A 13,967-nucleotide genomic window follows, 5' to 3' on the forward strand; every position below is an offset into this window, starting at 1 on the left:
CCAAACATGGTGTCTTTAGCAAGAAGCCATAGACATAAAACTGCTGTCTGTTGATGAAAAAAACAGCTTTCCTAATTATTGAAATCAATGGTTGTAGCGTCATCAGAAAAATAGTATGTTGACATATCTGACTCAAGTAAAAACGTTTGATTCCATTGCCCATTTCAATCGATTGCCTGAAAGAATTGTTGGCTTCATAATTAATAAGGATTCATAAATAATACTTCCTTGCTTGGACAGGTTTTCTGTTACCAGTATAGATGCTCCTACTAGCTCTACTACTACTAGGATCATTTTATTGTCTATATTTTTGCTGTCACTGGGCATCATAAAATAATTCATTTTGTATTTCTATGCTACTGATAAATCCCTTTATATTGCAATGTGACACACAATATGGTTGCTTATCCTCTAGAAAGTGTATTATTTTACTTTAACCCGGTGAAAAAACCCTTGGCTAGAGGGATGCAATGGTGTTTTCATTCCACAATACCCAAAACATTTTTGAATAACAATATTTCTTGCAAAAGTAGTCCATGCTTTAACCATCTTGTTTGTTCTTTTATAACCGTGGTGCGCAACGTTTTACTAATTCCAAGAGACATTAGACATTATACAGATTCTTTGGTCTCTTCACTAACCCTCATTCTTCTTACATCCGTTCACACAGTATGAAGGCCTTCTTCTAGTTTTCTCAGGTCACCATTGAACTACCTCTACAACCCTTTTTTACCGTTATACTGTACTTCTATCATTATAATTTATATTTTAGCGTGTTCATTTGTTAATACATGTATGCTGCAGTTACATTTGAAAAAAATCTATCCTTCTGTTATGTTTAATATTCCCTTCTCTTCCTCACTTCCTCTTCTCAACTATTTCATTTCTATTTACCCAGGCTCCTTCCTTCCTTCTGCCATGATTATCTCCACTGCCCAGTGTGACACCTCTGTTTATAGCTGTGTTTTTCGTTTTGTATTTGTGTGTGGATGTGTAGCTGCCATCCTTAATGAGTGTGTATACACACACACACACACACACACACACACACACACACACACACACACACACAGTAATGGCCGAAAGGGGATAGTTGGCATGTCTGTGCACCCTCACACACCATGACAGCCACACACAGGAGTGTTTTCTGTGTTTCAGTTTCAGACTCCCCTCCTTGGTTCTATACTCAAGGCCTCCAATGAGTCATTTATCGGACATACAAGAGATTCGTTTTAAAATCTCACTATTTTCATGAACATTCAAGTCTTGTCAATGTTTTTTTGTTGTTCTTTGTAATGCAGAAATTGGATCTGTGGGATGGGATGAACTATTATTAACTGGAGAGACAGGACGTCTGTTTTGTTGAATGTTTTATATTCTGGACAGCAAGTAAATCAGACCCATTTGGAAGTTATTGATCCCATTATACTGAACTTTGTGAGAGTTTTAGAGCACTTAACTTGCTGCTCAATCATAGCTTTGTTTGACACTAAAAATGCTTACAGTGCACCTCTTAATATAAATAATTAAAAAATTCTGCTCAAGGTTATTTCACTTTTGCTTTGGCTTTGAGTGATTGTTTTAAAATCCATCCACCTCACCTTCTTAAGGAGGTTAGTCTTTGTCAAATAGGTGAGAATGTAGTTAGAAGTAAACACTGTGGTGAAAATGATGGAAAAATTTGTCAAAAATAACTAGAACTATTCCACTAATTAAAATAATGAATAGGTTTTGTGTAAATTTAGACACATGCTTTTCTCTACCAGGTTTTTCACCATTAGAATTTCTGACTGAGGTAGAATGGAATGTTGCCTGAGCTTTCTTTGCCATTAAAAAAATGCATGCATTCATGTAAACACATACTTTATGTTCTTTGAGTGGCAGGTGCATGAAAATAGGAAACTTGACTATGGATGGCACTTCACTGTGTGTGTGTGTGTGTGTGTGTGTGTGTGTGTGTGTGTGTGTGTGTGGGTCTGTCTCCCAGATCATCCGTCTACATTCCAGGTAATTAGACTGGCCAACAGCTGAGTCCCATTAGCCTTGATTACAGCATTCAGTACTACAGAAGAGAGAAAAGGAAGAGAGCTAGAGGTGCGTGCGTGTGTGCGTGCGTGCGTGCGGTACACATTGAGTATGTTTTTATGGCATTAGGGCTGGTATGTGTAGGCGTGTGTGTAATCTTTGTACATGAGTTTTATGTGTTATAGCAGTGCCTTGGGTCTTAACAATCTCATCTAAGGAACTCTGTTTTTGACTATGTTCATAAGCATGTGTTTTAAATTTCATAGCATAGCTCTTCAAAAATGTATTTTTCTCAATAAGCTTCCCACGGTGGGTGCTCAGACACTTTACTAGTCGGCCAAAATTGTAATGTTAATCCCAAAATGGGTCACAGGCCTGTTTCTACTGGATCCCCACAAGATAAGAAACATATATTTTTTCAATGAGTCTAAATGTCACATTTGGGTTTTTGGCTGAAACAAGTCCAAACCCGAGCCATAAAGAAGTACCAACAACAACCACATAAACCCCAGAAAATTACACCACTTCTACTCAACTGTTAGGAATCAAGCCCACACCAGAAGTTGTGTTTCTGTGGTTGATTTGAAGAATAAACAACTACATCAAAAACAAAAGAACACATTACAGATGTAAAATTATAGTGCTATGGATGCTAGGATGTTGTTTAGTTTATCTAAGCATCTATCCATCTCGTATCCCTGCCTTAAAAAAAATCATGAGGCATTTTGATCTGCATTCAGCCCAGGAAATGTTTATTTAATCCGCCTGGATATCTGTCTATATGTGCTCCTCCAGCTCTTTTTCCTCCCTCTAGTTTTCTCTGTGTCTCCCTCTCTATTCTATCTCCGTCTGACCCTCCCTGATGGTTTCAATGTCTCAGGTTTGGATGATTGATTCTAGCTCTGGATGGCTGGCAGACAAGCAGCCTGCACACTGGTGTGCAGCAGGGACTGCACTCTGCTCTAAATGTGTGATGAATTACTGGCCTTTTAATACACACAGTAGAGACAGTATGAGTGAAAAAAAGAACAGCAGAGTACAATGCAAAATCATTGAGGGCTGGAGAGAAGGATTAACAAAGATACAAATAAGGGATGAATTGAGTTGTGTGTGTGTGTGTGTGTGTGTGTGTGTGTGTGTGTGTGTGTGTGCAGTCCCCATTATCTAGGAAGGCCTCTCTTATTGCTTTAAATGAGTCATGCAGAGTGTAAAGACACAGGCAGCGTTCATAGCCAAAGGGAGAGAAAAACGTTCTGCCCGTCATAAAATTGAATTAAACATTGAAACATAGTCAGTCTCTCACTTAGTCAAGTGTGATGCCATTTCTTTCGATAGTCAGTGTGCCACTTCACAGCCACCAGAGAGCCAGAGTGGAGACAGCTTGTGTGCTTCTGAATATGCCACCACTTGAAAAGCATCTAACCCCCGTTTTGATGATGCTTCAGCTTTGGCTCAGCCCTTTATACGTTAGCTAAAGTAAATGACCTTTGTAGCCAATTAGCCACAGCAAAAACCAGGTGATGAATTTACAAGGTTCATTGATCAATGTTTAATGTTTTTTTCTGCTTGAACATTTTAAATTTCTGGGAAGTTGAAGGAATGTAACATCAGTGATGTCCTTTTTTGTTACTGTACATATTTAAAGCGCCCAGTTGGTCAGTACAAGGCAGGATTAGCTGGGAGACTTCTTCCCAACGAGGGGCACTTGTAGAATGCCTGCAGAACAGGGACATGTAAGTAGTTCTTTTGTATATTATGGTGAACTAGTGTGTGTTATAGCAGTGTTTTGCCATTGAGAACAAGCTAGCATGCTAGCGCTAGCATGTGCTACGGTTAGCCTCCTCATCTTGGCTAGTTACGTAGAAAGTCGTGCAGATTTTGAACAGCTCACCCAGAGAGGACATTGAGAAACACGTATCTCACTCAAAACAGCATGGATAGTTTGTATGTGTGTGGAAGCACCAGAGACATAAAATAACCCAAATCCCAGAAAAAGTGATTGTTTTCATAATATGGGCACTTTAAGCCAAATCTCTGGAGATATTCAATACACAAACACAAGAAATAACCAGCTGTGACTCTTCTTGTAAGGAATATAGCATACATCCACAAGCTCTGGGATCTCTTCACTTGCAAAAACTTACATTGCAGTGCCTTTAGGTGGCTGAAACATGCATCAATGCTTCAGGAATGTGGATGTTTACTTATTTCCGTATTTTATAATGCATGTAGGTAGATAAATCCAATAACAAAAGTATTAGGCATACAGCAGACAGGCAAAAATACAAGTTAAAGGAGAATTCCATTCGATTTCAACATTTAGCTCCGTTTTTTTAAATTTGTAGCGCTGTCAGTAGCGAGACAAAAGAAAACAATCGGTGCTGTCTACACCGAGTTATCCTCCTGCGAGATTTTGCACCCAACAGGCTTAAACAGGGCAAGTTTTAAACCTACTTTTAGCTTCTAAACAAGCTTAAAATGTCATTACCAGTGTGTAGCCATGTGCAGTTATTCCTTCCAAGTGAACACAGCGAATTTGACTGCAGTAGAGGAGGATAACTCAGTGTAGACTGCGCCAATTGTTTTCATTTGTCGTGCTGACAGCACTACACGTTTAAAAAAAATTAGCTACATGTTGAAATTGACCGGAATAAGAGTTATTTGACATATGGGTGTTGTGTACAATTGAAAGGACATGCATCATATGCAAATATGCTGTTTCCTACAACACCACAGCAAACACATGCACATTTGAAGCAGCAGCAGCAGCTGAACACCATGCGTGGAATTAATACAGTATGAACTGACCAGAGACTAAATGATGATGTAATCAGTATCCAGTGTTGATTTCACTGAGCCTCCAGTCATCATGAAGATGGTGAAAAGTGTATGTCTCCATGGCTAATGAAACCCTGGGGATTTTCAGGGTTTAGGGTTCATAAAGTATTTATGGTATGTTCATTAAGTATTGATTAAGCCGTTAGAGAGCGTTTAGACACCCAGACAATCATTATGAAAGATTAGATCTTGGCTCGAGGAAGAGGAAGATGGAGGAAGACAGAAATGCAAAGAGAGAAAGAGGTTGCGGTGAGAGATGATTGGAAATGAAGGAAACCAAAGATGATGTGAAGAGGGAAATGTAAGACATGGCAGAAGGAAAAGAACAAGGAGGCAAGAGGGAAAGGAAGAAGGAAAATTCTGCTCTTTAAATATTCATGAAGCATTCAGATACCATTTTAAACAGCAAGGCTATTATAGGAGATTAGTATTAATCTGAAGGAGAGAAGGGGCAAATAGCAAGTATGGAAAAGAGGAAAGGAAACAAGGAACAGGGGGAGCATGAGAAGAAGGAAGTTAAGGATAGAGAGGAGGTGGGCTGAAGGAGGGCAAATGAGAAGGAAGAATAGATGGATTAAAAGAGGAAATGAGCAGGATTATGCATAAAACAGGCTTGAAAGGTAGAGGAAGGAGTCAACACATAATGAATAGAAAGTCTCATTTCCCTAATCATATACTGCTTTTTTTCAAAAGTGCTCTGCAAGTTGTTTCCAAGGCATTTCACAGCCTATGTCTTCACTTAATTTTTTCCTCATCTTTTCTTACATTCATTTTCAATACCTGCTCAATTCCTGTTCCATGCTGTGGGAGGCTGTGGTATGGCATGTCGGATGTGAAGTGTTGCTATTTGAGATGCAAGTGGGATTTTAAAGAAATGTGACATTCAAGTACCGTCTCACCTCATATCCATCCATCTAGCATACAGAGCTAGCAGGTGTTTTTCACAGGTATTTAACCAATGCTTTGCCCTCTCTTTACCCTCTAGGTCTTCAGCAGGTGTTGTTGCATCGCAGGGTAACCAGGAAGTAGCATGATAAGAGGTGCAGACCTGCTATAATGAGGCTGCAATGAGGTTTAATGGAGCTGAAAACACAGGCTGACTGGCTGGCAGGCAGACTATATAGTCAGGGAGAGGCGCAGTTGGTGTGAAGCTGTTTCCAGCTCATGACAGATGTTACAGAGGGGGGGGCGACAAGACAGGAGGGAGAGAGGGGACAGAGAGAGGTGAGTCATTTGCAACATGCAGAGTTAGGGATCACTGAGAAGTAACTTTGTGCAAATGGCAACTTTGAGCAAAGTCAAGCAGAGTTCATTCACATGTGAGTGCTCCAAAGCACTTTATTTCATCCCAGAAGTACTTGTGCAAATAAATGATTTCACAGCCAACTGTGTCTAGAGATGGTGGAGTGAAGGGTAATGTGATTTCAATAACCCACCCCTGTTGATTTCTTACCCATCTCACTCTTGATTTTCCTGGACTGAGACAATAGAAATGATACAATGAAAAACTACGGATATCCAGGCGGGCACAGACATGCATAAAATCAGCAACTGTAGGACGAGTAGAGGAGAGGTTATGGCATCCCGATTGTTCGCTTGGAATCTGCATTCATTCCCCTTGTTAACTGCAGACTGTACGGAAAATGTGTGCAGAAACAAAACAGCTGACCCACTTTTTGCTGAAATTGTGAAAACCACTGTGCGATTTTGTTAAAGACATATTGTCTTTGGATGAAATTAGCTTGCAGCCACATTGACCACAGGGATAGGAAATATGTTTTACCATTTAATCTTTTTTTGTGGCTTGCAAACAGAGAAATGGATTTTGTCAGTGTTGCCTCCACAGACGGCGAGGGGGAATTCTGAAAAGTGAAAGTCCTTTGTGTCTAGATGAGCAAGTTATTGTTGATTATGATAAAATCCAAAGCCGTAGTAAGATTTTGAAGCAGTGGATCATAGCCTCAGGAATGCTCTGGAGCTAATTTGTTTTCATGACAGAAACTCTGAGACCTGTAATGTTAAACAGTGTAACATGGCAATAAATGTGTTTTAGTTTCTCCAGTGATTTCTCCACTAAATTCCTACAACTTGGATGTGCTATGGTACCTTCATAAGCTTTAGCCTTATTAGCCTTAGGCACTGCTGAATCTTCTTTTGGGTATTCACATTTTTGATGAGTGTTCAAGATCTGATTTTTATTATAAAGGTTTCCCACGGCAACTGAATAAAGAAATGTCCTGTTTGTCAACCCAGGCCTTATTAAGCCACTATTTATTATTGCCAAGCACAATTCCACTGTGCTGGGGTTTGTCACTTGGTATAAACACGGTCCCATGAGGCAATTGTTCGGGCCTTTACAAACCAGAATATATCTTGACTTCATAAACAAAAAGCTCACAGTGTAGTCAGCTATGTCTGTATGTTCTGATGATAAAAAGAAGGTCACGCATACAATGCATTTAGTCATTTCATAAGTAAAGTTTGCAAGTAAAACACTAACTCTGTCCCTATCTAATAGAATAGTTTGCAGTGTTTTATCAGTAGAGTGTGTAGACATTGATAATATTATTTGTTTAAAGTTTTAATAATTGCCCCTTTTGCTTTTTGCCTAAGCCTTGTGAGAAGTAATTAAAGGATAGGTTCACAATTGTTAAGTCTGTTTACTTAGGAGCTGAACAGTGAAACAGCTTTGCCTTGCTTGCTATCATCATTCCTTCTGTTCATAGTTGACATGAAAAGGTCCCTTCCTAATGGGCTTCCAAAATAAGTTATGGCGGACAAAATTCAGTTGTCATTCTGCACAAAAATGAATCCAAAGGTTTCCTTGAAGCTAATGAGAGGCAGTAGGGAGGAATCTTTGACCCGCCAGTTCGAACAGGAGGAAAGATTACACCCAGCAACACGTGTTTCATTAGTCGTATTTCCATTCACAAAAATACGATCAAACTTCCTCAATTGCTCAAAAAAGTTTTGCCCTCGCTTGTTTGTTTTTTTGGTGCTTTTTTTGATAAAGAGTTGCAACAAATAGGATATGGAGACACCTGTTTCTGCTGTCGTCGTCGCAGTGATGGCAACTCCAAAATATGGCTGGTAGTGGAGGTAGGGGATTTGTCTGTGTCTCCAGACAGCATAAAACATAACCAGTACTAGCTGACACGAAAAAAACAATCATATCTTGCCCGACTGAAACAAATTCCTAAAGACCTCTCTTCATTTTTCTCTCGTAGATGGGTTAGATGACCAAGACTCATTTTGTTTTCAGTTTTACTTCTTCTACTCTGTTTACTGGCCAATTACAGCCATGCATGGACTATACTGCCAACTTCTTACAAAACCACGCTGGAGCCTTATTTATTCATTCCATACCTGTTAATGGAAACGTACCTAAATCGCCTTTTTTTTGCAAAATTCCATAAGTTTGCTTAAAATTCACTTGACAATTGAATGGAAACCCAACTAATGTCCTTATGGACACCTGTCTGTTGTTTTAAGACAGACTTGAACAATTTTGAAACTGCCCTTTGATAAAAACGTGTTCTATGTTAAAAAGCAGTGATGTATTAGTTTACCCAGGTGTGTGGCAAGTCTTGATAATCTCAGTGACCTAACTCTTTAATGGAGATCAATGGCTCATCACAACTGCATGCCTTTGATGCCACTGCTTGCATAAATGCACACACACACAGGCATGCACACAAATGTAAAAGATTACATTGAAAGCCAGTTGCCCCATGTGGGAATACAACTGTGCAACTCTGTGTATTGGAGCCTCTGTCGAGGGAAAATCCCTGCTGACAAAGATAGAGAGATTGAGATTCAGACTCAGAAAGAAAGGTAAAATATTTCCGACTTGCTCACTGTTCTGCTTATTCTGAGTCACTGATTAAATAGATGGCTGGTCACAGTCAGCCAGACTTGGAACTGGCACTCCTGAAATCAAACAGCTCTTCTGCATGCAAAGGAAAAGCCTCCATGGAAAATGATTATACTCAAAATGAGCCACATTGGGCAATTTTCTTGTTTGTCATAAGGTATTCACCCAACAACACACACACACACACACACACAGACAAATATCCACATATATCCAACATAAATTGTTTGCCATAGCACTAAAACGAAACTTAACATTGTGGACTCTTACCATTTCATTTGGTGTGTACCGCATAGCACTCACTATACACACTACTGCTATTAGTATTTGTCGAATCCAATATACAACTAGTGTCCCATTCCAGCACTGCACAGGATTCAATGTCAGTGTGTTACTTGTGTTTCTGCAGCCTGGGTTTGTGCACAGGTGACACGAGATAAAATATGTGACGTTTTTATAATAAGAGCTACTATCTGATATAATGTATCAGAGACTTTCCAAGCACTTATGGACACTGATCTTAATAAGAATTATGTTATGTGCTATGAAATACAAATTTGAGTGTTGTACCTTACCATCAAGATTTGCAAAGTTATTTCCAAGGCCATAATTAATACATAGCATAATTATGGCATAGAGGGGAGATAAAGCTGATGTGACCATAAAGTCCCATGAATCAAAGAAACATTACAGAGGCATTCTGGGGAACTATGTGTCCTAAACGTTTTATTAAAACATAAAATAATGTCTTGAAGTCATGTATTTAGGATTCATAGAACATGTGTATCACATCCCCCTTTCTCTCGATCACTCTTCCTTTTTGGCTGTCTCATTAGGCATGGGCCGGTATGAGAACCTTCAGCAAAAATATCACAGTTTCACAAAAAATTGTAGCCATTGAACACAATGTATTTTATTTTGAAACACATTGCACTCTAGCAGGGAGAGGGATTTCTAACCGGACTTTCTGTCCTTTAAGACTCAGAAAAAACAGGTCATACCTTCGGAACAGTATGACAGGAAAACGTTTAGTGGTTTTGAAACCATGCCTTTTTCAAACCGTGGAATAGCAAACCGAAGTCTGAACCCTGCCGGTGGACCTCATGAGACCTTAATTAGGACAAAATATGATTGGTAGTGAATGGGGAGAGGCAACTTATTTCATGAACCCTTTTTGAATTGACCAATGGATTACAAATATGATGTTCAGCAATTTAAAAGAACATTTTCCAGCCTAAGAAAGTCTGTTAGCCTTAGGTTTGTCATAGTACAACTTAGTTTTGTGTGAAACCGCTCCGTGAACTACATCTCTTGTCTCTCACATTGTACGTCACCTAGCTTGCTCAACTTGCTCGCTAGCTAGCTCGCTTAGCTCCACAACACATGTCATTTTCTTTTACCTGATGTGTTATATCCAGTGAAGTGTGTTTTTAGAAGATTAGCAAAAGAACAAGCAAGATCCGTTGCCTATTTTAGTAATGTTACATCCATGCGACAGTGAAGTGTGTAGTCTTTCTAAATCCGTATTTTCACAGTCTTATACTTCAACCGTTTAAAAATAAACTGACTTTCATCCGTTGAAAAAGTACCTCTTACATTGACAAACATCATATTTGTAATCCATGGCTCAATTCAAACGGGATCAAAAAATAATTTGCCTCTCCCCGTTAACTCTCGTTCATATTTTTTCGAAACATAGGTCCCATGGACCTGATATAGAAGGGCGTGACTTCGGCTCTCCATGCCTAGTCTCAATAACAAAAAGGAGCACCCTCTATCAAACCCTCTCGTGCATCCATCCCTCTTTAATTTGCCAGCGTTCTAGTTACTCCCACACATGCACACACAGGCTTTGGTCTCCTGCAGAGGATCAATTCAATAGGGCGCTGCTAAACAGAGCAAAACTATTTGAAGGAACTAACTGAGAGGCACATTACAAGGAAGTTCCCTCATTTCCTTGATTTTTTTTTTTTTTATGCAACTCAGTTAACATCTATGAATCCTGAGGGGGTTTCCATATTGCTTCAGGGGTTCTGAGTCAAGCTGGTGCGCTGCCTTTTCAATGAAATGTTTATTCCTCTTTTGAGGAGAGTTTGCCACTTGATACCACAGATATTTTGTAGTAGGATATATAGTCATAAATATGGAAATATTGAAATGGTGCTGCCTTAACCTTTAATGCTGCAAAACCAGCATTTACTGGAGGGTTATAGTGAACTCTTTTATTTCTTTTACTTCAGTTTAAACATTTTATGCACTACAATAAAAATGAAAAAGAATTGTTTGCTTAGCATAAGGACAAGTAAGGATGAATCCAACATTGTACAATTTCTATGCATGATCCGCTGACAGTTTTGTGAAGTTGATTATCAAGAATAAATAGCATACAAGCGCATATTTATTTTTTGTGAAACCCAATAGTAATTATTTTCAAGGTTTCCGAGAGGCATTTTGAAGTCTCTAAAATTAGACTGAAATAAGCTAATTCTCTTTTCTGTCTGGCTTTGAAACCTTTGCCCATGCAAGACAAAGGAAGTGATTATAACTCTTTTTTTAATATCTTATGCTACTGTGTTTCCCAACAGCAACAGGAGCAGGACCCCACCAACCTTTACATCTCGAACCTGCCACTGTCCATGGATGAGCAGGAGCTGGAGAACATGCTGAAGCCCTTTGGTCACGTCATTTCCACGCGGATACTGAGGGACGCCAATGGCCTGAGCAGAGGAGTTGGCTTTGCTAGGTATGCACGGAGAGAGAGAAAGCAAACAAGATCTCACTTACGCCTATGGCTCTCCAAAAATCTTGTACTGCTTGAGGAGTATTGCTTGAAGAACTCAACTACATTCCCACTGTTTTTTTTTGTTTTTTTTACATGCCAAGTGTCAAACTCAACCAAACATAGGCTTTTGCTGGAAAAACTATAACTACTTATCAGGCACAACAAAATACAGATTCATAGTTATCACACTATCACACTTTTTCAGATTCAAGAGGCAACATAACCCTGAGTTGACTTCCTGCCTTTTACAACCAATGGGCTTTTAGCTGTAAGAATACAACTGCACATTCCTGTATCCTTGGCCCCTTCACCCTCCTCTATCTGTGTGTGTGTGTGTGTGTGTGTGTGTGTGTGTGTGTGTGTGTGTGTGTGTGTGTGTGTGTGTGTGTGTGTGTGTGGTCTTCTCAGTTACACCGTGGAGTGTGCCAGTGATTAGAATGCAGTCAGGACTCCATTCAGGGTCACTGGCTATGTGTAGAAGACCCAAGACACACACAGAGACATGCATGCTCACATACCACGCTCTCTCTCTCTCTCTCTCTCTCTCTCTCTCTCTCTCTCTCTCTCTCTCTCTTTCTCAATCACTCTCTCGTCATCACCATTTTTCTCTCCCACACACACATACATACACACACTGGCTTTTGCTTGCCAAGCAGGCAATTAGTCATTGAGCTGTGATTGGGTGAGCAGAACTGAATGGTGGCAGACAAAGAGGACATGACACACAACAGATCAGACTGAATGGAGCTTTTAAACCCGGACAAAGGAGAGGAAACCCCATAGAATACACACAGAGACACAGACGCACACACATGCACAGGCCTACCTCAGGCATTTTGCTCAGGCATGCATTGGCAAACAAGCACAATATGCAGGCATTTCATTTACTTACTGTATTGCAGGACACATTTGCATGCACACATATCCACATACAGTACATTCACACTTTTAAGAACCACACTACGTTTTGTGCCTATTGAAAAGTAACATAAGGAGCTTGGTGTTGTTAAGTAGCACCTCTGTCTTTTCTTCTCTCTGTCAGGATGGAGTCGACAGAGAAGTGCGATGTGGTGATTCAGAATTTCAACGGGAAATTCTTGAAAATCCCTCCAGGCATGACAGGTAGGTGTAGACCACCAATACCATTGTGTTGTACTGACAAAGCTTGTGTTTTTCTATAGCAAAGGTTCAGGTGCTCTATGTGGCATCTTACACTCAATCTTCGTGTTTTTTTCTTTCTTCAACGTGTTCTTTTAACTCAGTTTTCCACAAACCTTTAGAAGCATCTCCCATAAGATCAGACGTTTGCATGTTTGTTGAAACAAATGTAAAGGAAGTCATCTTTTAGTGTCTTATTGATGAGAACACAGCAATCTTGTCATGTTTCACCTGTGCACATCATGCTGTAGTTATGTGCACATCGTGATAAGGTGGACAGCTCTTATAAATAGGTCTGGTTATTGTTTGAAAATCTCACAAAATTACACCTATCTTCAGTAACTTAGTTTGATGAATATAAACATGTTTCTTTTATTTGATTAAATACACCCATTAACCATAGCCGCTACAGTATCACTGTACTTCAATGAATTAATAACATGTTTTATCAGTTAGTCATCTTCTCAAAGAAACAATTTCCACATCCGTTGGAAAATATAAATACCTGCATTCTGCTCTTGTTACAGCGTCACCTTTTATTAAAGAAACTAACATTACTGCCCCTTTGGACCTCTATCAAGAGTGTATCCAACAGTTCTAATCAGTTACAGTCATGCAACGGACATCTCCGCCTTTTGGTGTTAAAGCATCTGTCTGTGTACAAGCAGTGTTAGTGCGACTGATAATATATCAGCATCATCTCTGCTGCTCTCTTTCTCCGTCCGTCCCACTCCTTCGACCACCTTGAGTTGAAGATCTAAGTGATTAATTGACTATTGACTGTGTGGCACACAGATTGAGCCGCACACAAGCACGAGGGGAAGAGGGAGGGGGCAAGGGTGGGGTGTAGGGAGAGAGAGAAAGAGACAAGGAAAGGTTGGGAGAAGAGGAGGAGGAGATGCAATGAGGATGAGATTGGGGATGTCATTGTGTCTGGGAAAAAAATTAGGAGGGGTGTGAGAGAGAGAGAGAGAGCCAAGTGGGGTGACTAAACATGAGTGAGATAACAGAGCAAGGACAAGGTGAGAGAAAAGAGAAAGCTGAGGTGGGGAGAAGCAAACTGAAAGTGACACAAAATGGGAGAGGAGAGATGGAGATAGAGAATGATCAAATATAGATAGAAAGAAGGAAGCTGCGCCACACTGAAGAAAATGGAAATCAACGACAGACAGAGAGAGCTGTGCCCTGGCAGTATGATTTGTGAGGTACAGCATGGTGGGCTGCTCAGTTTCTTACGCACACGCGCACGCACGCACACACACACACACACACACACACACACACACACAC

The 13,967-nt window shown here is 40.0% G+C and overlaps 1 protein-coding gene across 11 annotated transcripts in view; it reads left to right on the forward strand.

Moving 5' to 3' along the window:
• Positions 1–13,967, forward strand: part of LOC116691760 (RNA-binding motif, single-stranded-interacting protein 3) — a 221,956-nt gene that overhangs the window by 173,092 nt on the left and 34,897 nt on the right. For all 11 annotated transcript variants that reach the window (XM_032519635.1, XM_032519639.1, XM_032519633.1 and 8 more), the window contains 2 exons: positions 11,323–11,480; positions 12,562–12,641. In XM_032519635.1, the coding sequence (XP_032375526.1) occupies positions 11,323–11,480; positions 12,562–12,641 (238 nt within the window). The remainder of the gene's footprint in view (positions 1–11,322; positions 11,481–12,561; positions 12,642–13,967) is intronic.

The sequence above is a fragment of the Etheostoma spectabile genome, chromosome 6 (assembly GCF_008692095.1).
Source record: "Etheostoma spectabile isolate EspeVRDwgs_2016 chromosome 6, UIUC_Espe_1.0, whole genome shotgun sequence".
Classification (NCBI taxonomy): Eukaryota; Metazoa; Chordata; class Actinopteri; order Perciformes; family Percidae; genus Etheostoma; species Etheostoma spectabile.